This window comes from Protopterus annectens, chromosome 13.part0, assembly GCF_019279795.1.
Source record: "Protopterus annectens isolate FY-2018-M chromosome 13.part0, PAN1.0, whole genome shotgun sequence".
In the NCBI taxonomy this organism is placed as follows: domain Eukaryota; kingdom Metazoa; phylum Chordata; order Ceratodontiformes; family Protopteridae; genus Protopterus; species Protopterus annectens.
The window spans coordinates 1,166,990,956-1,167,016,469 of record NC_056747.1 but is presented as its reverse complement, the minus strand read 5'-3'; the positions used below and the strand labels follow the sequence as shown (position 1 = coordinate 1,167,016,469).

Below are 25,514 nucleotides of genomic sequence, written 5' to 3'. Positions count from 1 at the left end.
TCAAAACAGACAATCTCAAAATGGATAGGAAATCGCATTAGATTTTGTTACTCTTTTCATGGAAAGACAACTCCGGAAAACATCAGACCTCACTCCACAAGGGCTACAGCCACTACTACAGCTTTCCTATGAGGAGTGGCTATCAAAGACATTTTAGAAGCTGCTACTTGGAGCTCCATGCATACATTTGCCAAGCATTATAATCTACCTTTATACTCCAGATCCCGAGCAGGTTTTGCAACTGCTGTTCTGCAAGGGATCTTAACTACACCATAATCATCTTAGTGCCTCCTCCCCCAGTTTGGCTATGGTATTCTACCCATATGTTAGGACTGCAGATGCATCCTTGAAGGACATAGTACAGTTTTGTACCTACCATAAATGTAGATGTCCGAGAGGTATGCATCTGCAGTCAGGATTACCCACCCTCCTTCCCTCTGTGGTACTCCTAGGGTATTTGCCCATCTTGTAGCTAGCTGGGGGAATCTATTATGGTGTATTTGTTTGTATATATGTATATACATGCTTATATTGTTTGCTCTCTACTATTTGGAATCTTTTGCATTTATCCAAATTTAGCCTTCCTAGAGGGCACCTGGCATCTGGGGCAAGAAACACTGAGGAAAATGGCGTCGGCTGATGCCTTTATACCCAATTCACAGCAGCTATGACGTCGGGTGAAGTGCGACATCAGCCGAGGCCAGACCCAGACTTTGGAATCCGGCCGACCGAAGGGCTGCCTGAGGCAGGACAACCCATATGTTAGGACTGCAGATGCATACCTCTCGGACGTCTACATTTATGGTAGGTACAAAACTGTACTTTCCTCAGACTGCCTATCTGCCAGCCTGAACACAGGTAGTGCATCCCTTAAAACTGTTCATCGTTTGGTTGTTGGTATCTTTGCTTCATTCATTTAACCAGATAAGTGCCCTGTTGTGGAGCCTTCCATTTTATCTTTAAATTTTTGTTAAATTTGTAGATGTCAGCTAGGAGCGCTAAGTGCAGTAGGCATATTCCATACAGGATTTGCATACGAAGTGTCTTTTTTTTTTTTTTGCTTAGGCCTGGAACATGATCACAGATCTTGCTCAGTCAGTCATTTGTTCCAAAAACCCTTAGGTCTAGGCTTTCTACTCTAAGCAATTTCCTTGAGACCCAGCGTGTTGGTACGCTTGGTCCAATTCAAGATGTCTGAATTCACTTTATTGGACGTCCCTTTGTCGCCAAAGACAAATGTAAGAGACTTCGAGAGGATGCACAGTCCAGTCTTTCTGACTCCAGGGCACCCACTGAGGTTTCAGAAACTGCAGTACTTCAGGATGCTTATCAGTTGCCTGCTACCTAGACCCTGTCAGGGGCTGTTATGGCTCCTAATGCCTTGCAGATTGACCATACTTCGAGGAACCGCATCTTATTTCAGAAGGACCACACTGTGTCCCTCAAGTTCTAGTTAGGGAAGTTCTCCCAGACTCTCTAATAGAGGTCAGATATGATTCTGATCCTCTGCATCTCATTCAGGTAGACATCACTGCTAAAAAGAAAAAGCAGAAGGCTAAGCATGTGGCCTCCCCCTCAACAGTTAGAGAGGAGGAGTGGACGGACTTTTCAGAAGGACTTTCCAGAGCTGTTATGTCTTTGAAGCTCCCCTCCTTTGGGTCTCCACAACCACAGGTCAATCCTCTCAAACCTTCTCTGGCTTCCTCTTCCTGTTATGATAGGCAGGACTGTGACTCTGACCATTCTCTGGACTATTCCTCTCAGCTGAACTCTCCAGGACAATTTTTTTCTGATAAAGTGGACTCCCTGTCACTGGATTCCCATAGAAAAGGAGGCTTCTTTTGGAGAAACTACACAGAGCATGAAGAAACACTTTGATTAGCAGTCTCCACAGAGTTCTGATGCTCAGAAGAGGTACTACACTCTCTTGGATATGGGTACCAATGCCCCTTCCCCAGCCCCTCCTGTACTTTAGGCTTTCCAGGATGCCTTTCAGTTCACCTGTTCTGCACTTGATTCTCAACCACCAGCTCCTAAGAAACCAAACAGGTTTTACAAGGTCCCTGATGACCTGAAATACCTATAGAAGATCCCTGTGGCAGACCCTTCTGCAGTGTCGCTCTCTCTCTCTCTCTCTCTCTTTCTCCAGATAAGCTGTGCAACCTGCTGCCCAATGCTAATGCACTACCCACTAATAAAGAAAGTAGGGCTGTGGTTAGATGGGAGAAGGCTTTATTGTACCTCTGCTACTCTTGCCTTCAGGGCAGTTTATTTACCAGACTCAGATGATAAAATATTTGATTTCTGTTTTTAACTCCTTAAAGAAATTTAGATCCTTCTACAGCAGACTCTAAGCAGTGGATCCAGAGCTTGCTTTCACAGGCCACTCAGATTGCCAGTCACAGCATTAAATGCAGATGTTCATTGTGTTTCACTGTTGCAGTCATTACTGTTGGTTTATCCTGCTGGCAGGCTACCCGCAGTCAACCTGAATTCCAAAGTCCTGGTCCGGCGTCGGCTGCTGTCGCCTCTTCCCTGACGTCAGTGCGCCAGGAGTATAAAAGATGCAGCCGATGCCATTTTCTTCAGTCTTTCTTGCCGCGTGGTGCCTGAAGCAAAAGCAGTTTGCAAGTGCCAGTCGGCCGACTCCTGAGATTTTCGAATCTGAATTTCAGAACCAAAGTCTTCATTAAAGCGAAGTACCCCGTTGGGGAAATTTTTTTCTTTCCAGACCGATGTCAAAAAAAGTTAACAATTGTATTTCTTGTGGGAAGCAAATACCTCATAAGGATTTTCACTCTTACTGTATTCCTTGCTTAGGCCCTGATCACAACGTTGCTAGTTGTCGGTTTTGTGCTAGATTTAACCAACGCACTATTAAGCGTCGGTTCGATTTTGCATTTCATTACTTTGGCCGAAGATTTAATTATATAATGCCGTCAGAACAGCCGACGACCAGAGTTTACAAAAAATGCAAGGACAAGGAAAAGGATAGGCATCCGAGGTCCAAAACCGATGAGGCCTCCGTTAGGCCAGTCGTCGGTTCTCAGTGAGGCGCTTTTGCAGCCCCTGGCACCCACTACCTCAGAGCCACAGGCCGCTTCCGACTCCCACGTGGAGCCAACTGGGCCTCTGGATACTCAAGGTATTGGACACACTGAAATCATTCCCTCAGATGGGTCCGGAGCCACTGAGCAGGCATCGGCTTCTGTGGGTGTCTTCAGACCTACACAGCTATATGTTAAACCATCTTCAGCTTCAAAGACTAAAGCAGCTCTAAAGACAAACAAGTACAGCATTCTCCTACTCAGACTTCCATGCCTAAAAACAGATGCTTAAAATGGCCGAAGACCTAATTACTTTGATCAGGGGTTCCCATCCCCCTCCTGATAAGAGGCCTAGGCAAGAGACAGAATATGGTTCTTCTGATCAGGTTTCTATTTCTTCTGATTCCTCTTCTGAACAGGATTATTCTATGCCTCCCTATGAGGACTCTGATGCTGAAGAATCCATTCCTTCAGCCTCTCCTCCTGAAGATTATTATTTTGGGGAAACCCTGCATACCATGAGGGAGCATTTCCACTGGGAGAGCCAGGATTACTCTGAATCTAAGAAAAGGCTCAGAGACTTTCTGCTACTTCCTCAGCACAGGCCCCTTGCTATTCCACCTGTTCTAGACATTGTAGATGATGTATTTTCAGAGTCCAGCCTGTCCCCTGACTCTTTACCCCCTGCACCTGCTAAGCCAGACAGATACTACAGTGTCCTGGATTCTCATAAATTCCTATATAAAAACCCCTCTGCTGACCCAGAAACTATTTCTCAGGGTCCCAAAGGGGTCAAAGCTTCCACTGCAAAAAAAACTGTCCCCTCTGTTAGGGATTCTAGGTCACTGGACAGATGGGGGGAAAAAGTTTACACTTCTGCTACCTTGGCTGTAAGGGCTTTAAATTGTCAGTTTCATATGCTTAAATATCAGCAATACTTAATGTCACTGCTTAAACAGAAAATGTTGACAAATACTGAATGTTCAGAGAACAAAGAAATGTAGGATTTATTGCATGCAGCTGAACAAGTGGGAAAGCATGCTTTGCAATGTGGTTATGATTCACTGGAGGCCTCTTGCAGGGCTGCTGTTACAGGTTTTGTTATTAGAAGGCATGCTTGGTTAAAAGAACAGAATCTGCCTGATCAAAATTATTAGATGCCCCATTACAGCATGATACTTTGGTGCTAAAGCAGAAGAGGTGTTGAAGAAAATGAAGGATAAAGCGAAATCCATGCAGACAGTTAAGGATTTCTTACAGGTAGAGCCACCCAGATTTAGCAGGAACTGGCCTTCTAAAAATTGATCCTTTCCAGTGTCAGACAGACCACAAAGAGGCAGATACAGACGTCCCAGAGGCAGATCTCAGCCCCAAGGCCTAAACAATGGGGTGCTCCTACCTCCAAAAGCGGAGAAGACAAATCACAACCTTACAGGAAACAGTCCCAATGACTTTCCTCTGCCAGATCCAAGCACTTTTCTTTTGACAGCCCCCTTAGGGGGAAAACTAGCACTTTTCTCATCAAATTGGCAAATGGTTACCCAAGACAAATGGGTCCTGAACATAGTGTCCCAAGGCTACAGGTTCCATTTTCACACCCTACCAAGGGCAAAAGGTATGCTAGACCTGCCACACAATCAATGGACAGAGGCACAAAAGCAAATTACAGCCCTCATGGACATGAGGGCCATTCAGCAAGTACCACAACAAGAGCAGGGGCAAGGATTTTACTCCAGACTTTTCTTAGTGCCCAGAAAGGACAAAGCCGGGAGACCAGTACTGGACCTGTCTATACTAAACACGTTTGTTGAGGTTCCAAAATTCAAGATGTTGACTCTACAGCAACTACTGCCCATGCTGGGCAAGAAGGCTTGGCTCGTAACTTTGGACCTAAAAGAGGCATACCTGCATGTCCCAATCAGACAATCTTGCAGAAGATACCTCAGATTCTTAGCTGGCTGAATGCACTACCAATTCTCTGCACTGTCCTTTGGCTTATCTACTGCGCCCAGGGTCTTCTCAAAATGCCTGGCACCAGTAATTGCATTTTGCAGACAAAGAGGAATTCAAATATATCCCTACTTGGACGACTGCCTTATTCAAGACATTCTTCTAAAGCATCTGGCGTTTGTAAAAAGATTACTAATTTACCTAGAGTACACAGTAAACGAAAATAAATCAAAACTAGTACCCTCTCAAGAGATAATATTCTTGGGTGCAAGCTTAAATACAACTGCCCAGATGGCTTATCTCACGCCAGACAAACAAAAGCAACTGACTTCTTACTTCAAAAAACTGGCAACAAAGACCCAGTTATCTGCAAGGAAAATCCTGCAGGCCTTGGGTTTCATGGCATCCTGCATTCTACAAATTCCATATGCCAGACTGCATATGAGGAAACTACAATGGTATCTAAAAAGTGTTTGGACTCAGCATTGCCACAGCCTGGAGATAGCAATTACCGTCATTCCCTGCCTGCAACAGGAGTTTCGATGGTGGGCTGAGGCCTGTCACCACAACAAGGGTCTGCCATTCACTTTACCCACAGCCAGACACTGCCAATGGATGCATCAGATTATGCTTGGGGGGCCCATATGGCAGGAAAATGTATTCAGGGCACATGGCCTGCAAGCCAGATGCATGTTCACATCAATCGAAAAGAGATGCTAGCTGTTCAGAATGCCCTGACAGCTTTCAAGGATCTACTTCATCCAGGACAGCTACTAATAAAGACAGGCAATACTACGGTCATGTGGTACATAAACAAGTAGGGAGGTACACATTCCTACCCCCTCTGCAGACAAACAATGACCTTATGGGACATAGCATTGACTTATCAAGTTCACCTGCAAGCACAATTCCTGCCAGGAAAAACAAATACTCTGGCAGACGAACTAAGCAGAAACCTCATGGATCCCCACGAGTGGAAACTGGATCCACAAGTCTTCAGCATGATAGCAAGGAAATGGGGATGCCCAGACATAGATCTATTTGCCTCCCCTCACAACTGTCAATTACAGAGATTTTGCACAAGGATTTATCACAAACAAGCATGGAGAGTGGACGCCCTATCCTTCAGCTGGAAAAAAACTAACTGTATATGCCTTTCCTCCACTGCCTCGCCTTCCCAGGGTACTCCTAAATGTCATACAAGAGAAGCCAAAAATTATGCTGATTGCACCAGACTGGCCACGCCAACACTGGTACCCAATCCTAAAGAGCTTGTCTCAAGGTCCAGCATGGATATTGCCTCAAATTTCTCATTTGCTGAACCAACAAAACAATTAGATCCTGCACAGCCAACTCAGGACCTTAAATCTGGCAGCATGGCGGATAATGTAGCCATTCAGAACACTCCTCTTTCAAAAGCTGTTAGGGATGTTATCTTGGAGGCCAAGAGACCCAGTACCAGAAATTCTTATGCAGAAAAATGGAAGAGATTCTGTGCTTGGAACCAAGAACACGGCATTGACACGTATGTACCAAATATCCCTCAGATTTTACAATACCTAACTGAGATGCTGGACAAAGGCCTTTCTTTTTCATCAATTAAGATTCATGCCTCTGCCATTTCTGCCCATTCAAATACGGAACCACCTATCTTTTCTTATCCTTTAATAAGGCAGTACCTCAGAGGGGCCAAAAAACACGAGGCCTCCAAGGAGAGCACCAATTCCGGCATGGGACCTCAATTATGTCTTGGAAAAACTCACACTGCCTCCTTTTGAGCCAGCCTCAACAGCGGATATAAAATTCTTATCCTGGAAAACAGCTCTGCTCCTAGCAATAACCTCTGCAAGATGAGTCTCTGAGTTACTAGCACTCATGGCTGTGGAACCTTTTATTATTTTTCATCCAGACAGGGTTTCTCTGAGGACAAACCCAACATTTATGCCTAAGGTGGTGTCCAGTGTGGCCCTCAACCAAGCCATTCACTTGCCTACCTTTTATCCAAATCCACAGAACAAGGGTGAGAAAATTCTGCATTCTTTGGACATACACAGGCAGCTATGCTTCTACTTGGGCAGAACTAAAGCTTTCAGAAAGACTGAGCAACTTTTAGTGTCATATGCTGCAGGATCACAAGGAAAGTCTATCTCAAAACAGAGCATAAATGGATAAGGCCATTGCATCCGTTTCTGCTGTTCTCAGCAGGGCAAATCAGTGCCTAAGGGAATTAGGCCTCATTCTACTAGAGCAGCAGCCACTTCAGCAGCCTTCTTCAGAGGAGTACCAACCAAAGACATCTCAGAGGCTGCAACTTGGAGTTCAGTGCACACTTTTACAAAGCACTACCACTTACCTCTTTACTCTAAATCCAGAGCAGGCTTTGCCACTGCAGTTCTGCAGGGGCCTCATAGCCTCTCCTAATCCTATTTAGCCTGAACACTTACCTGACGGTACCATCTATCAAGATATTCTTTCATCAGACTGTTTTACCTTTTGTCCTCCCTCATTAAATCTCAAGAATGCCTACCTACACATTCCTATGTATTGCTCTTGCAGGAGATTCCTCAGGTTTTCCTCTAGCTTCTCGTATTTTCATTTTACTGCTTTGCCTTTTGGTCTGTCCATAGCCCTAACAGTGTTCGCAAAGTGCCTAATGCCTGTAATAGCTTTCTGCCGCACTCTGGGGATTCGGAGTTTTCCCCTACTTGGACAGCCGCCTTCTTCAGCATCTTCAGTTCACTCTATCTTCTGACATTTCCGGGTTTCACTGTAAACAACTAAAACACATACATGGTCCCTACACAGGACCTGGTGCTTCTGGGATGCAGGTTGTACACAAAGAAAATGCATGCCTTCCTGCCTCAGGAGAAGGTTCTCAGCCTATTCATTTAGTTCCAGGACCTCTCCTCTGCAACCCATTGCTCTGCAAAGGAGATGATAAAGGCTTTAGGGTTCATGACAGACAGCATCCCTGTGCTCCCCCTGGCCATACTCCACATGAAGAAAATTCAGTAGTACCCGAAGTCAGTGTGTTCACAGCAGTGTCACTCCTTGGTCACACCGATTCCCCTCCTCCCTTGTCTGAAGAAGGACCATATGTGGTAGAAGGGACAGGTCATCCTCAACAAAGGATTAGCTTTTACACCACCACTTGTTTTTCAATAGGTTTACACTGGCACCTTCGATGAGGCATGGGGGCTTGGACAGGGTCACACAGAGTGCAGGGAAAATGACAGCTCCAGTTCCTTAAAGATCTACCAGAAAGAAATGAGGGTTGTTCAGATTTTCACCCCTCTTTGGAGACCAGGACCACTCCCAAGTGTACAGAAACAACACCAGCATTATGTTGTAGATAAACAGGGAGGCACCAGGTTTTACCAACTTTTCAGGTTAGCACAGGAGGCTTGGAGTGTGTCAGCACAAATGAACATCACGCTCACAACCACAGCCACCCTCTCTCGAGACAGTGCACTAGAAGACTGCTTAAGTCATAATGTGGAAGAACCCCATGAGTGGACCTTGAGCAGAGAGGTCTTCCACAACATCACACTTCCGTGGTGCACTGCTCAAGTAGACTTTTTTGTTTCACCAGGCAACCATCAGTTCTGCACCAAGGGACCCTTGTCCTACAGCATGTCAGACAAATGCTTTCTCTTTCCAATAGACATGGAAGTTCTCTATGCCCTCCCTTCTTTGCCTCCTCTTCCAAAAATTATTTTCAGAGCATGAAAGGAAATGCCCAAACTCCTCTTGTTGGCTTCATTCTGGCCGAGGCAACATTGATACCCCCTGCTGTTTCATGTAGCAAAAGGAAATTACAGTAGGATTTTTCTGCAGTAAGACCTGATTACTTAGCAAAAAGGATTCCTGCTCCACCTGAGTCTTAACCTACTTCAACCTGACCGTATGGATGATAGGATTTTAAATCCATCAAAGATATTTTTTCTCTAAAGAGGTTGCACAAGTTCTACAACAGGCTAGGAGACTTGCTACCAGAAAATCTTGTACGACTAAGTGGAAAAAGTTTTCTTTCTGGTACTGCAAACATAGTCCGGACCCATTCATAGCACAGGTCCCTAAGGTACTGCAATGTCTTTGTGAGCTTTTTCGAGCAGGCGTAGCCTACTCATCCAGAAAAGCTTTTGTCTGATGTTGGTACTTACCTTCCTCTTAGCCCTCCACGTATGGCTAGGCTGGAGATCATCCTTTTCTTAGGGGAGTTCTACATCTTAATCCCCAAGGAAACCCAATTCTCCTTCTCCAGATCTTAATTTTGTGCTAGAAAAACTTACTTTGTTTCCATTTGAACCAACTTCTTCCACTTCTCTGAAATTCTGTACTTGTGAAAATCATTCTCCTCACCTCTGCCAGAAGGGTTTCTGAGCTACAAGCTCTCATGATGATTCCCTTTTCTCTTTTTTTCCACAGAGACGAGGTGACTCTTAGGGCTAACCCATCTTTCAATTAGTGAATGAGCTATCTCTCTATCAGGCCATTCATCTTCCCACCTTCTTTCCCAATCCCAAAATAGGGGAGGAAAGGATAATACTTACTCTGGACATTCACAGGCAACTCAGGCTTTACCTAAACAAAACTAAATCCTTAAAGACTAACCAGCTGTTTGTATCTTTTATAACCCATAGGCTGGGGCAGCCAGTCTAATAAACACTCTGTTGTTAACTGGATTTAAAAGGCTGTTACCTTTGTGTGAGTAGAAAAAAGTAAGACTTTACCCTGTTGCCTTAATGCACATTCCACAAGGGCAGTCACTTCCTCAAGAGACATTTCATAAATGAAAAGACTGCAGGTCCATCTTGGAGGCACCTACTTGGTCCTCTGTACACATTTTCACCAAACACTACAAAACTGATGCTTAAGTCCAGGGCAGCATTCACTATTTCAGTCCTCTCCGGACTACTGGGCAGTTCTTCTCAATAGCCATCCATTCTTCAGCTGTAGGAGTCGCCCAACAGTGATTTAAGTTGGGACATAATACAGCTGTGTAAAAACTACTGATCACTGTTGCAGTATTCCATCCCCATCCTCCACCCCCTCTTCTCTTACTTCCATCTTTAGATATCTCTCCTCCTGTGCTCTAGACTTTGCTATCTTATATAGGTATGGGGAATTTTCTTTCCAGTTTCAAGCTACACCCCTTCTAGCTGACCAGTCTCCAGGCCAATGGCATGGAGGTGGTCTGAGGAACCACGCTCGTACATCCATCTTTATACTCCCAACACCTGTGAACTGAGGTCATGTGTCGGACATACGACCTATGTAGGGTAAAGCTTTTGTTCCCTTGCCAGACATCAGAGGTGACAACACAAATGTCTGGAGTACTACAGCAGTGATAAATAGGACATCTAGTGTTTGGCAAGATCTTACACAGCTGTACTTTGCTTTGTTTTTATTTTTTTGTTTCTGTATTTGAATTAATCTTGACTTGCTTTTGTTACTTGGAAGCTCTTTTCCTTGGCACTTTGCTGAAAATGAATTGATGCCTAGAAGGAGTTTCCTTATCAAAAGATGAATTCCTTTAACTTTTCCATATAGGTGCTTCATACTCCTGTGTTGCAGGGTCTTTATTTAATACCCTAATAGTTTCTATTAGGTGAATTCCCCTTCTACCAGAGAATTCATTGTAGTCATCTAGGTATGTTTTGCTATTTGCTGTGGTGGAGGAAAGCTGGCAACAAGTGAAGCATCATATTTGCAGTTGAGCTGTAGCTTTTGATTATAATTTTCAGCCCTGTTATGTGAGTCATCAGTGATACCATTGCACATAAGAAAGTTGCTTTTGTATGTCCTGCGAACATCTCTCTAATCTTCACTGGGGTTTAGTAAATGAGGCTCGTTCCCATTCCTCCTGTTGTGATACCTGAGCTGGCCTGAGTTTCTAGGGCAGATACTCTGCCTCTACTACCAGTAGAGTAATTTCATCCCAATGTGTGGTTGTAGTAGTACAGAGAAAGTTAGGTGAAGCATGGGATAGTAAAAATGCTAAGCATAACCTGTTTTTCACCCTGTAGGGATCTGTTTTTGCCCCTTGTAAATGTGGACAAGTTTGTACTAGGGGAGCACTTGTGCAGTTTACTGTGTTTTTCCTGCATACACAACCTAATTTCCCATCTTGTATGGAAGAAAGAATCCATGCATCCTTAAATGGGTACTCCATTGAATGCAGTATCTTGTAGACCTTTGACTGTTCTGCCAGGCAAGGGTGGATTAGAATGGGTTACCACTGTGAAAGATAATTTAAGAGATTGTTAATGCAGCACAAGAAAATCAGAATTGGACCGTAAACATACTTTTGAAATGCAGGGCAAGGAAAGAAACTGCAATCACCAGGAAAAAAATGCTATTAAAGTGCAGCTGTAGAAATCTGGTGAAGTGACTCAAGACCTTAAATTCAAAGCACTGTTTATGAGCAGTTTTCTTTGCAGCAGGGACCTTGATTTTTTTCCCACTCTGCATGCTCATGCAGTAGAATATCATTTGTGTTAGTATGCTTCATAAATATGGACTGTTTTTTCACACATGCTGTTGAAACCAGAAACCACACCGTTTTCACGAAGGCAGTTTTATGCTTAATTCTTTAACAGCTTACTGCAAAATTAAGCCTCATCATTGCTTGTGTAGAAATATTACTAATTCTGAGTTAATCTGCCAACAACATTTGGGGAAATGCTCATATCTTAAGCTGTACTCATAATGAGTTTAGTTTTTTGTATTTTTATTTTTGTGAATTTACTGTTTTGTTTTAATGGAGACCTTTCACAAAAAATGCTATTAGTTGAAGCAAGCACACACCTCTGTTTGCTTGCCTGAAGCCATCATTCTTCATGATGAGAGAATTTGCCACAGAAGCAGTTTTCTGTCACAAGACAGTAAAGAATAAGATGCACAAACTGAAAAATGTTCATAGAAAACTGGGTGCTATCGCCATGACAGAAGACTGGTGATCTGGATATTTTTTTGACAGGGTTGGGTTGGTAGTTTAGATGTCCTCTTCATTCTGCTGATTGGCTGTAAACATATTTTTAATGCAGCTGGTCCATTGTTTAACCTGCCTCCTTTTTCACAACAACTCAATGCTTACCTCATGCGTTCTTAAAACTTGTCATTGTTCCCCTCATATTGTTGCTGTAAGGCTTTTCCTTCCAGTCTCCTAAACTGTTATTGACTTTTCAGATGAATTTAGAAATATGTGCTTTGTTTTTTGGTAGAAAACGAGAAGCTGCCATATGAGGCAAAGATGCCCTAAGCAAAGCTTGGTGACTTAGTTAGGTGGACATGCTGTTATGTAAGTCACTTTCTGCACTGTAAACTGCTGGCAGTACTTTAACAAAGAAGTGTTGAGTCTTCGCCTGTTCTAAATGTTGAATTAAAAGGTTTCTGCTGTGTGTGTGTGTGTGTGTGTGTGTGTGTGTGTGTGTGTGTGTGTGTGTGTGTGTGTGTGTGTGTGTATACATACATATGTATGAATGGATATGTATACATATGTAATTTTGTTTTCTTCTGCACATCCCACCAGCAGCTTTTTAAAGGACACCTTTCAGGATAATTGCAGAAAATTTCCTAAGAAACGGTGAGTGTTCCTAATCTGTTCCAAAATGTGTTCGAACCAAAAGGAATTGTTAATTTTGCATTTCATGGAAGCAGTGGTTTGTCTCCTTAGAGGTATATGCAGAACAGAATGCTGGATCACCTGTTAAGTACCTTGCCATATTAATCTAGGAGAACATTTCATTGAAGCTAACTAAAGTGGTAAAATTTGAATAGTGTAACCAGCTTTTAATTTTTTTGCGTCTTCTATCGGAGTAGAAAGCCTGTAGAGGTAAATCAAAGAGCTTTTATGAAAGATCTTTGTTATTGATCATAACAGCATTTCAATGAAATTGGGTGTTTTTAATGAAACTTGAGCAATACTAAAGGAATGCAGTGCATAAGTGGAGAAAAACGTTTTCAGCATGTGATGAGTTGATTCTTAACGCATTAAAGTGATTTTGTGGCACGTGATTCTGGATCTTACTTCACACACTTGTAAACTTTCTGATTGTAATTGCTTCTCTTCAGAGTCTGAAATAAAATTGTAATTACTACTCTTCAGAGTCTGAAATAAAAGAATATACCCCATTTGCTGTACCTGCCACCAGGGCTACAGGTAATGTGTATAGACTTGGGTGATTGCTTAGGGAATACTGCATATACATACCCAAAGCAGTAGAATTGAATAGAACAGCTGTCTATGCTTTACTTCACAAAATTACATTTATTTATAAAAAAATTGATAAGATGGTCTGAAGTAGTAGCTGCACCATTCTTAGCTGATTAGTGTCCTGGGTGAAGAGTACAAATACTGCTGGTTTATATAGTTACTACTTGGTAAGATTTGTGATGTGTGATCTCCTGTTGAATATCCTTGTACAAACCACAAGGAGCACTGTGTTTAGGCTTCTGACAACAAATGGCTTGAAGTATTGGGTTCCATGACCCACAGCTATTGTTAGTCTCTCCAGCTTCATGTAAGTGCTCCAAGGAAAATGACTGAAGTGGCTGTCTGAAAAGTTCTGCAAGTAATAACTTGGAAAATGTTGCCTATTATTCAGATGTCTAGATAATTGCCAGTTTTAGCAGATATGTTAAGGGGATCCTGCAACGTATTTCTTCCACTGATATTGTCTTTGCAGTTGCTTTTTGTAGACGGTGGACTCTGTCATGCTCATTGATACATAACGTAGCCAAGATTCTTGGCACTTAGATTAAGAGGCTCTCCACATAACACCAAAGATTGCCTTCTCCCCTTGGGGAATAAGACAAGCAGTTGTAAGTTTGTTCAACTCCTAGCGATAGCTTTCTCCATTTCCTTATGGAAGTGTACACTTCCATTGGATGCCATGTTTGGATTATGTAGTGACACACTAGGATGCATTTTTAATGTCTCATGCGCTGTGATGTGCTAAGACCTGTATTGCATGCAGGTATTAAACAAGCAGTTCAGAATGTCTCTGAGATAATTGATCTGAAAAGGCCCATTTTTGGTAACCTTCAGGACTGATTTTGAAGGCTTTGGGATCACTCAGACTTACCTGGACTGGCTGGTCTCCTCACCTTTGTTTCACTCATCTCAATCTGCCTGACTTTGCTTGTTTAAAATGATCCAAAAATGTTAAGAGTCCCTTTTTGAAAACGCTTCTGTGGAAAGAGATTTTCTTTAGCCTTTCCTAGGCCAACAAATTTGAAAAGACTCTTCTCTTGCATTCAGGTCATCTTGGGCTATTTTGAGAAAAAATAGTTTTAAATAGTAAGGAGTGCTTTAATGCAGTTCATATGTTGTGTCTGTATTTTAAAGCTTTTATAGATAACTGCAAGTAGTATTTGGCTGTAATACAAGCCTAGAGCCTTTCCTCATTTGAGTATGGAATCTTGGTGATCTTCTCTAGTTGTACCACATACCATGTGAATAAGTTAGAGAAAAAGATACAGCATCATGTAGTTGGTGTGATAGCTGTATAAAAGGGCAGCTACTTCTCTGGCTTGGCAGTGTCCTCCATGGAGGATCAGGAGGACAACTCCTATGCTTTGTGGACCTAGTGCCTGTCTTTGTATCAGATGATAAGAAACCTTACTGATAGGTTGACTTTGCTGTTGCTTTTAGCAGATATAAAGTTGGTAGAGTTTAATAGACTTGAGTATTGTTTGAAGGGAAGTGGTGTCAGCGTGGCTAAGGGCAATGCTCCCAAGTCTGCAGTCATTTTTATATTCAACAACCAAAAAATTAAACGGCTAATGAACACAACTAATAATCCAAAGTATGGCAGAAACAGTTTCCCCCAGACTCGAGACAGAGAACGCCAATGCTTGCTATAAATGTCACAAATTTATTTCCAATAAAAAACGCCAGCACACGGAACTCAAAAACTCAGGTTAAGCGCTTTCATCTGGTGAATCCAGATTTTATCAGAACCATTTGTCACCTAAAGCACTTTACTTATAAAACATTTTTGGCGCCAAAACATTACAATAATTAAATAATTGAATCATATAATACATTTTAAACATTTAAAAAGTATTTAAAAACTTTTAAACATATTGCATCTTGTGATTCTATTTGCATAATAAATAAGCCATTATCAAGCTCATTTCATTGATACTGGTGTACCAAACATCAAGATATGCTAGTAGCAAGTATTTATACTTTGTTAAATACCATAACCAACTTACATTATAATATGTTAAAATCTAAATGTTACAAAAAACTAATACCTAATCAAAAAATCTAATAAAGAACAACCTTAAATACAATTAAATACAATTAAATAACCTAAAGTTTAACCTGATTTGAGTATGCTCTAAGAAGAGGCTGTACAAAAATGGGTTGTACAAAAATGGGTACAAACTACAAATAGATTCTATTCCAAAGCTAGTTCTAAAACTGAGCTAGTTCTAAAACTGGGCCTAAGGCTAATACTATAACTAAGCATAGCCTCAACCTAATTCAAAGCTAAAAAAGGCTTTAAACTGATGTGGTCATTAATACCTGGGGGTGTGGTCGCATCCAAACATATTTGCCACTTGCTTTCAACCCATGCCAAATAAGTTTTCCAATTTCCACCTCTATCCCCTACTTCTATCTGATCTAAAATAGCAAATTTAAAAAAGTGATCCTTTCCTTTTTCTAAAATGTGCCTACTCAACGCATTCGTAGGGTCCCCTTTCTTGATTCGATATAGGTGCTCATATATGCGAGTCTTGAATTTCCTCTGTTTTTCCTATATAATAAGCAGAGCACCTATTACAGGTAGCAATGTAAACGATGCGTTGAGTGTTGCAATTCCCTCTTCTACCAGTTACTATTGATCTGGTAATGTTATCTATCTTAATTCTAATGTTAGTATTAATATTTTTACATTGATTACAAGTGCCACAACAAGTTGGGCCCTTCTTATCCTTAACTTCTAGGCCCTTTTTACCATATTCGAGCATTCTTTTCAGATTGCTTCCAGTTTTAAATACTATGTTGGGTATAGTTCCCACTATATGACCTATAGATACAGATGTATCTGAATAAATTTGTGACATTTATAGCAAGCATTGGCGTTCTCTGTCTCGAGTCTGGGGGAAACTGTTTCTGCCATACTTTGGATTATTTTTATATTCAACAAGCCAGACACTGGATTTGTTTTTGGCATTCAAGAAAGATGGCAAAAAGGAATGGCTCCAGGACAGAGGCTTGAGGGACTCCACTGGTGATTGGGAATGAAGATCAAAGTCACAACCATATAAATACTTGTGAACTCTTGTGTCTTCATTTACTGTCAGATCCCTGAATTTATGCGGAATCCAATCATAAGGTATAGCGTTAAATCCTTTAGCTAGGTTTAAGTAAGCTGCATGGACAATCCTTCATCCAGGGCAGGTTATACTCTTAAGTTGAAGTTTGGCATACAGGATCTATCTGTGATAAAACTGTACTGGGCTTAGTTGTGGAAAAGGTTTCCTGTGAGTGAATTAAGTTCTACCATGATACACTTAATTACCTTGCACAGCATGCTTGTGAGCCTACTTTGATCTGTGGAAGAACCTTCTTTGTATATTGGGAGAACTGTAGCCTGCTTCCAATTGTCAGGGTCACAGCCAGTTTATAAATGCACTGTTGTGTGTAAGGAGCATTTCTCATAGCACCCTAGCATTCCTGGCACTTTGTGTGGCCCCTTGGGATTGGTGTTTAAATGGCACAGCAGAGTTGTATAGTCTCTACATGCAAGGCAGCAGCAGTGCTTTGGCACCTTACTGAGCCAAGTCTGATTTTGAAATTCTTGTTTTAAAATTTTTTGTCAAATTTCAAATTTTTGTACCATTGGTCCTCCTAGACCTTTCCTTCCTTGTTATATCGCTCTTGTTCAGGAGCTGAGCCTGAAGTTATACCATTATGCCCGCCAGTGGGCCAGCTTGTCGTTACCATATTGAAAGGACCTGTAGCTTTTCACTGCCTCATTTGGGTTGTAATCAGACTGTATGTTTCCAGGTGTTGGAAGGTGCTCCGAGCCTTTGTTTTCAAAGACAATGTCTAGTATTTAAGCAGTGTCAAGACTGACTGGCCTTTGGGCTGTTCCTCATTTAGCAGTTTTTATTAGGCTTAAGTTGTGTTTGACAGATGAGCTAGGCAAGGGTATCTTTTTCCCCTTTATTTGCTTTATACGTAGAGCCATTGGCAAAGAAAATAAGTGGGTCACAAACTGAAGGATATAATTGGTATGATAATCAAGAAAAGTTAGCTTTTATTTGCAGATATTGTTTTGTACTTGATAAGTCTAGAAATGGGCATTTCAGCATTGTGGAATATTTTGAGACAGTTTTCAAGTCTTTTTACAATATAAAATTCAGTGAAGACAAAACAAAGGCTATAGCAGTAATGTTCCCATGTATGAATTGGTTCAGCAATCATAAGGGGATACAAGGTGCAGTATTTAGATGTATGGATTAAAAAGGATTCTGTTATGGCAGAATAGGATGTGTGAGAGGAGACTAAACAAAAGGTAATACAAAAACTGAGAAAATGGAAGCTTCTTGATTAAGGATAATAAGATGTAAACCAAGTAATCCAAGAAAGGAAACAGGTTGCACTCATAGCTGGAAAATACTTTTATTTAGCGCTTTCGTCAGTTCATAAAAATGACTTCTTCAGAATACCAATAAAACATTTCCACACACTTTATATGCTATCACATGTGGTGCACATTACGTCCCAATTAAACTCTGCAAGCCTAAATTGTAAAGCTATACCCCCTCTGTTAACAACGCCCTAGTTAAGCACCTCAATAGGTTTCCAGAGCACAATTTTAAATTTACAATACTGGAACATATAGAGGTCAATGAAAGAGGGGGACCAAGTGAATTACTCTTTGAATACAAGGAGATGATGTGGAAATTGAGGGTTAATACCACAAGTCCCCCTACGTTGAATGAGGTTGTCTCTCTCACTAGTTATTTGAAGTTAAAATCCGACTTTCATTTGTAAAAGGAAAGAGGTATGCAAACAAACCTTATAATACTGATATCCACATTTTTAAATGTACATAGGTTTATTAGAATACAGCAGTATTCAGGGTTGAAACATTTTAAATGTAAATAGTTTTTTGTTTTTAGAAAAAACAAATGGTTTCATGAATGTAATTGATAGTAATGCTTTTATTTACTTATTTATGTAAAAGTGATACTAAATTCATTTTATATAAATTTTTTTAACATAAACAGGGGGTATAGCTTTAAAATTTAGACTTGCAGAGTTTACTTGATTAATTGGGATGTAATGTGCGCCACATGTGATGGTATATAAAGTGTGTGGAAATGTTTTATTGGTATTCTGAAGAAGTCATTTTTATGAACTGACGAAAGCGCTAAATAGAAGTATTTTCCTGCTACGAGTGTAAGTGATTTCCTTTCTTGGATTACTTGGTTTGTGTTTTCAACGTGGTTAGTAGTAAACAAGGTGTTTAGTCCCTTTAGCTTAATACACAGGTCAAGCAAACTTTTATCTACCAGATGAGAATTTTTTGACAATAATAAAGAGTTGAAGAAATGTATTTGAGAGTGGAAGAATGCAAGAGTTAATTGGGATAAGTTGATCCTCTAATAGAACAAGGTGGTTTAGGATTACCTGATTGGATGCAGCCCTTAAGGAAAATAAAACAAAATCATACTTGCACCTTATTTTTACCCCCCGCTTGTGTCACATATGTGAGCTTTTAACTATGTAGCTGTAAAGTATCCCTTCAAATCGGGTAATCCTAAATCACAGTATCCATCCTTTTAAAATGGTGTGCTGCTTATCACTTTGCATTATTGGTTCAGTTTAGTTATTGTGCAGATGCAGTATTATTCAGGTGCAAGGTCTCTGTTTAATTTTATCCATTGTATGCTTCATAGTCTCTTTTCATGTATTGGGTCACCTTGCATGGACTAATTGCTGTCTTTGGAGTGGTTCTGAAGCAGAAATCTGCACCCTCTGCTAAGTTCATGTATGTTAAAGACCATCTGTCTTTTTTAAGCCAGGTTTTGAAGTATGTACCCACCATAACTACTGGAAATCCACAAGTATTTGTGGAAATAACCTACTAAGGTCTTTTCCACTGTCCTTGTACCAGGTAAATGTTTTCAGTTGACTCAAAAGTTCCTCTTTGAGCTGGGTGGAAGGGACCTATACTGGATCTCTGCTATGTAGGATCAAGCTTCACCCCATCTGGATTTTTGGATAGCCAGGATCTGGTTTCCAATTTTCAAGTTTTCCCATGCCATTGTTACTTTAAAGCCGAGCTAAAGATACCCACTGTTATATGGTAACTTTTTCTATCAACGAGGATGTAAATAATTTGCTTGCTCAAGTCATTTATTGTGTAAACTCTAATAAACCAGCAGCCACTATCTCTGTAGCTGTCTTAAGGAGAAATCATTATTTTATGGTGGACATCTCTTAATCTTGGTTGAAAGTGCTCCAGTCTGCTTTGGGAAATGAATTTAGTCCTTTTTGCTGGCCATGAATGTGTGCACTGGGTCTCACTTTAAACAAGACCATCTCAATCATGCATTTGAGAGATTAGACTTGTTGCTGATGGATACTATAGAGGTGCTGAAGGTGGAACACAGCCTTAGCCCCTGCATAGTGTGGGTGGACGATGGCTTTGCCTTAGCCCCCCCCATAGTGTGGATGGACCATGGCTTTGCCTTAGCACCCCCCCATAGTGTGGGTGGACCATGGCTTTGCCGTAGCCCCCCCTGCATAGTGTGGGTGGACCATAGCTTTGCTTTCCACCCTGCATAGTGTGAGTGGGCCATGGCTTTGCCCTAGCCCTCGCATAGTGTGGGTGGACCATGGCTTTGCCCTAGCCCTCGCATAGTGTGGGTGGACCATGGCTTTGCCCTAGCCCCTGCATGGTGTGGGTGGACCATGGCTTTGCGCTAGCCCCTGCATAGTGTGGGTGGACCATGGTTTTGCTTTAGCCCCCTCATAATGTGGGTGGACCATGGCTTTGCCTTAGCCCCCCCACAAGTGTGGGTGGACCATGGCTTTGCTTTCCACCCTGCATAGTGTGGGTGGACCATGGCTTTGCCCTAGCCCTCGCATAGTGTGGGTGGACCATGGCTTTGCTTTCCACCCTGCATAGTGTGGGTGGACAATGGCTTTTCTTTCCACCCTGCATAGTGTGGGTGGACCATGGCTTTGCCCTAGCTCTCGCATAGTGTGTGTGGACCATGGCTTTGCCCTAGCCCCCACATAGTGTGAGTGGACCATGGCTTTGCCCTAGCCCCCACATAGTGTGAGTGGACCATGGCTTTGCCCTAGCCCCCACATAGTGTGGGTGGACCATGGCTTTGCCCTAGCCCTCACATAGTGTGGGTGGACCATGGCTTTGCCCTGGCCCTCGCATAGTGTGGGTGGACCATGGCTTTGCCCTGGCCCTCGCATAGTGTGGGTGGATCCATGGCTTTGCCCTGGCCCTCGCATAGTGTGGGTGGACCATGGCTTTGCCCTACCCCTGTATAGTGTGGGTGGACAATGGCTTTGCTTTCCACCCTGCATAGTGTGAGTGGACCATGGCTTTGCCCTAGCCCTCGCATAGTGTGGGTGGACCATAGCTTTGTTGATGAAGTTAGTACAGTGAGTGACCAACAGTACTTCACAGCCACATGTGGTTCTGCCTTACCTCTCTTTTGAGGCCTCAGACCTAACTTTACATACATACCACTTATTCTGAAAACACTATGGCAACTCAGAATGTAGAGCAAAGAGGGATGATATTTTGTCTTGTCCATAGGGTCCTGTTTAGAAGTCTTAAGATAGCATCAGTTTAACTTGGTCCTGCTGAGTTCACCAATGATGAGTGACTTCTGTTGAGCAGAATTCAGCAGCTGTCTCCCTTACTTCAGCAAGGACATGTTAGTGGAGGAGGTTGAGGATTCCCAAAAAGTAGGTAAAGAATGAACCCCTCTGCATCTGTTTCTTAGGAGGCTCTCCCATGACATGGAGTTTTGCATCACCATTCTGTTTGCCCTCTATTCCTTCCAGTGTGCGAGTCTCGGTAATACATACCAACAGAAAAAGGCTGTACACTTGTGAAATGAGGTCTAGTACCTCAACGGGAATTGGCTTGATTCTCCCTTTTCCAAAAAATAAAATCTGTAAGGGCTCCAGGCCCATTTTAGACCTTGGTGGTTAAACCTATAAATGGTGAAGTTCAAGAAAGCTGTCACAAGTAAAGGGGCAGACAAGCCAGTGAATGTAACAAACTGTAATTCTGTTTCATTGAAATTCACTTATGGCCTAGCATAACATTTCTGTATTCCTTTTAAATTCATTGCTTGTTTTAATTACTGTAATTTGTTCATTGTTACAGACTCCAGAGTTCATATGAAAGTCAGGAAAATGCCATTTTAGCAGTACTGAGTGATAGACTATTGCTTCAGTCAAATCCATTTCCACAAAGTGATAATGTTCCCCTACAACACACACACAACATTACAGCCATGCTGAAACTTCATGATGTCTGAAGTCCATCCTTACACCGTCTAAAAATATTATCACTAGCTACTTTGCTTCTGAGTCAGATTTCATGAAAACATCCAAACACTTAGTCTTGCTTTGAGTCTGTTTACATCTTTTGAATCTTTAAGTAATTGTTTTTGTTAATTTTTTTATTCAAAATGTGTTTCTCTGAATCTAGTAATGCATTTGCTACACACACACAGCTGTTTCTGTAGTACCTTAGTCCCAGCTTTTGCACTGCACCACTGCCTCAGGCACATCTGGGGGCCCTTCTGCTTTCCAAGAAAGGTTTTCTAATGTCAAGCTTGAAACATTATCTATCACTTTGTCTAGTTCTATACTCTTGCTTATTTCCATGTTGGATTCATGTGCCCCACTTTTTTTTTAAACAGTTATTCAGCTTTTGTCTGCCCTTATTAAGTTTGGCCATACCTCACACCAGTTTAGAATTCCCTAAAAGCTCACACCGTTGAGTACAAAGCACCCATTGGTACGTACCTGACCGGGCACTTGAAACACCTTGAGAGACCACAGAGATTTCTCACAAAGAATACAAAGAGTAAACAAGAAATGCTGTGCAGACCACCTAAAAAGCTGTATCCCTGTATTTGGTCATCTTCAGACTTTGCGCAGTGATTTGTACTCATGGATTGGCATCTGTATCCATAATGGACAGGGACTGCTAGTAAATGCTTGATGTGTGCAAGCATAATATTGTAACAGTATATTTCTTTGAGTACTGACACAATGTCAGCACCCTCTCTCTCTACATCTCTGTGTGTATTTTTTAATTTCAGTAATATTTTGGTAAATTCAAGGTAAGCTTGGCTTTACTTAAAATTGCTCTTGGGCCAATCCGCATTCGAACCTATAAGATGCCCCACATTTGCATAGTTCTGACTTAAACCTCTTTAGCTGTGTCTATTTTGAAGGAAAGTTCCTAATCTGGTGATAATCTTTGTTCATTCCTTTCTGGTGGGTTATCTGTTCCATCCTCGGAACCAAGCTGGCCAAATATCAAACTCACATCAGTCAAAAACTCTTGAGCCAAGGTCCTACCCAGAATGCTCTGCTCCCTGTTACTTCAGATCTCATTTGCAGCGTTGCTGTACAGCCATGTCAAGCCACTCTCTTCAGCTAAGTGTCTAATTTTTTGAAAGTTTTATGCATTATTTCTTTAAAGTTTTTCAAACAGTTTCTACTAATATTTTCCTACCCTATCATATACTTAAGACACTCTCCCTTAGTCTATTTCCCTTTATTATCTTTGAGGTAATTCTTCATTACCATCATTGGTAATCCTTCCTTTTCTCTTCTTACCCCTTTGGGTGGCCTCCCCTCTTCTTTTTGGTACTGTTCTTCTCCACAACATTATGTCGGATAAGAAAAGTAGCGTTGGTTTTAAGCAGTGTAAGGATTGCGGCCATGAGTTGCCACTTTCCGATGGCCATGACTTGTGTCTTCTGTCTGAATGTCTCCCACCTTTGTAGAAAATTTTGACCAGGACTCTTAACGAGAGAAAGAATAAATTAATATTTAAAGGTCTTGTCAAATCTCCTTTCTGTGAGGCTATTTCTGTGTTGGAGGGATCACCCCCTCCTGTTAAACCCAGTAAGAGGCATTCTTCCTCTTCGTCATCGAGGTCACTCCCTTCTCCCTCTGGAGATCTTAGGGAGTCGACTCATAAGAAGGTGAAATTGATTACTACTTCGGCGCTGCCACCTGTGACCCAGTCGTCTCCAGGCTCGGCACCACCCCAAATGATTTTGCTTCCAGCCATGTCTTCCTTATCGACACTGGCACTGGAGTTCCCGGTGCAGACAATTATGGCTCCGACAGTTCCATCACAGCGCTTACCGGCACTGTCCATGAAGGTACAGTCCCCTTCAGCACCATTGGTACAATCCCCTTCATCTCCGAGTATGACGTTACTGTCCTCCACGGTGCAGACAATTTTGGCTCGACATGTTGTTCTTTGCAGTCCTTATCAGCACCGTCCTTGTTACCGGTGCAGACGCTTTCCTCGACGGCACCATACCCATCGGGGCAGACTTTTGCCTTTATGGTGTAGACACCAACTTCTGTGGCACTGACGTTGGTGCAGACTACTTCCACACCGTTTTCTTCAGTGCAGACGTCCTCGGTTCCGGGCACTGCACCTCTCGAATTAGCAAGGACCAAGTGTTCTCCTTCCTTGGATTTATTTGTTGGTAGCCAATATAGTCCTTTTCTAGAAAAGGCAGAATCGCCATCAGGTCTCTCTATGAGGTTAACCAGGAGCCTCCCTGAGCAAGATGTGTTGCAGCTTGTTGACCAGTTGCTTGTGGCCAGTGGTCTCTCTCACCTGTCGAAGTCCATGTCCCCTCCTTCAGGTGAACTTGTATCTCCTCAAACTCCAATGTACACTCCTCCTTCGACTTCCACCCAAGTATCGAAGCCTATTACTCCGACAGTAGCTTCCCTTTCTCGACTCCAATAGTGGATATCACTTTGGAACCAGAGTCGTCCTTGTGGCCATCAGTGCACTGGGCGTCAGGCTCTTCTCAGGCCAGTGGCTGTGCTGTGGGGGAGGGCATTCCTGGTTCCATGCCAATTTTTTTTTTCTATGGTACCCTCCAGGAATCCTCCCTCTCTCACGGTTCACAGTCCTCTTGAGACTCCTGGTCTGGGGGTCGGCTTGTCTGGGCGGGGTGTGACCCCGGTTCTGAGGTTGTCTTGCTCTGTTCTGGGATCCCATTCCTCCTTGGGAGGGCCAGCCTTCCAGGCCATGGAGAGGGCGCTTGCCTCCGCTGGCAAACCCCACATGTCGGAGTCCTCTCCCCCTTCTGTGTTGCAATTGTCACAAGCCACAACCACCAGGCACAAGGGCCTCAGGTTTCCCCTTCTCAGGAGACCCCCTCTTTGCAGTCTTCCCCAGAGCCTCCCACTGAGGAAGTACCCCGCAAAGCATCGTGCAAGAGGAAGCACATGGACTCCACTGAGAAGTAGTTGACTGAAGGTACAGATTTTGATGACTGGGAATGGTCCCCACAGTCACCCTTTGATGAGGTGTCCTTTGGCGACATTCTTGAGATCCTTAGAGGGGTGACTGGAAGTCCTCTAATCCTTCCTCTGAGGAATCCATATTCCTGCAGGCCTTTCATGCCTGGCCCCCTACCTCCTGGGTCACCCCACCGGCCGATGAGCTCATCGTCCAGTGCACATGGAAGGCTCCTGACACCCTAGAAGTGATAACAAGGAGACCGGATACAATATTATCGCCCCCAGCTGAGCACCCACATTGGTCATGAGGTCTTCCAGTAGATGCCATGGTGGTGGCAGCTGCAACTAAGAAGGATTTGGCAGAAGAGATCCAAACTGTCTATCCACCCAACAAGGAGTCCCGTATGGTAGACGGACTAGGGAAGCAGTTGCAGAAGGATCTTATCAACCAGCTCTCTGAAACCTTGGCAGGAACTGTTTCTGATGAGGTCCATGACAATGTGGCTTCTCAGATAGCCACCCTAGAGTCCATTTCCAATTCTTCCATGCTGCTATTTCTCAGGCAACGGAAGGAGCTGCGGGTGTAGTCACCAGATGACATGCCTGTGTGTGCCTTTGCAACTTTGTGGACTCCTTTAAGGCTTCCTTCATGAATGCCCCCATCGAGACCGCTTCTTTGTTTGGCCCTAAAGTGAAAGATACGTTGGCAAGGTGCGAACAAGATGGCAAGACCCTATCTGCCATTGGTGTCAGACACTCCACTCCTTAAAGATTCTACTCAAGAATTCAGAGGAGTGGGAAGATGTGGCACAGGAAATCACAGGACTCTTTCCGTGACGCATGTGCCGAGTGTGGAAGACTCCCCTTTTGTGAAACCGGGATTCCAGAGATTCATTCTCTGACCAATCCTATCAACGCTCCTGAAGCTTTGCCCGACTGCTTACCACTGCAAGAGGTCAGGGGTCATTTTTCCTTGTACACCGCTGCCTGGC

General features: G+C 42.7%; 1 protein-coding gene across 1 annotated transcript in view; it reads left to right on the top strand.

The window, feature by feature from the left end:
• The window catches only part of ATXN7L3 (ataxin 7 like 3), a gene marked incomplete in the record, with an annotated part of 1,421,578 nt that overhangs the window by 76,637 nt on the left and 1,319,427 nt on the right, over nucleotides 1-25,514 (top strand). The window contains 1 exon segment of the mRNA XM_044055168.1: nucleotides 12,532-12,585. Coding sequence (XP_043911103.1) covers nucleotides 12,532-12,585 — 54 coding nt within the window.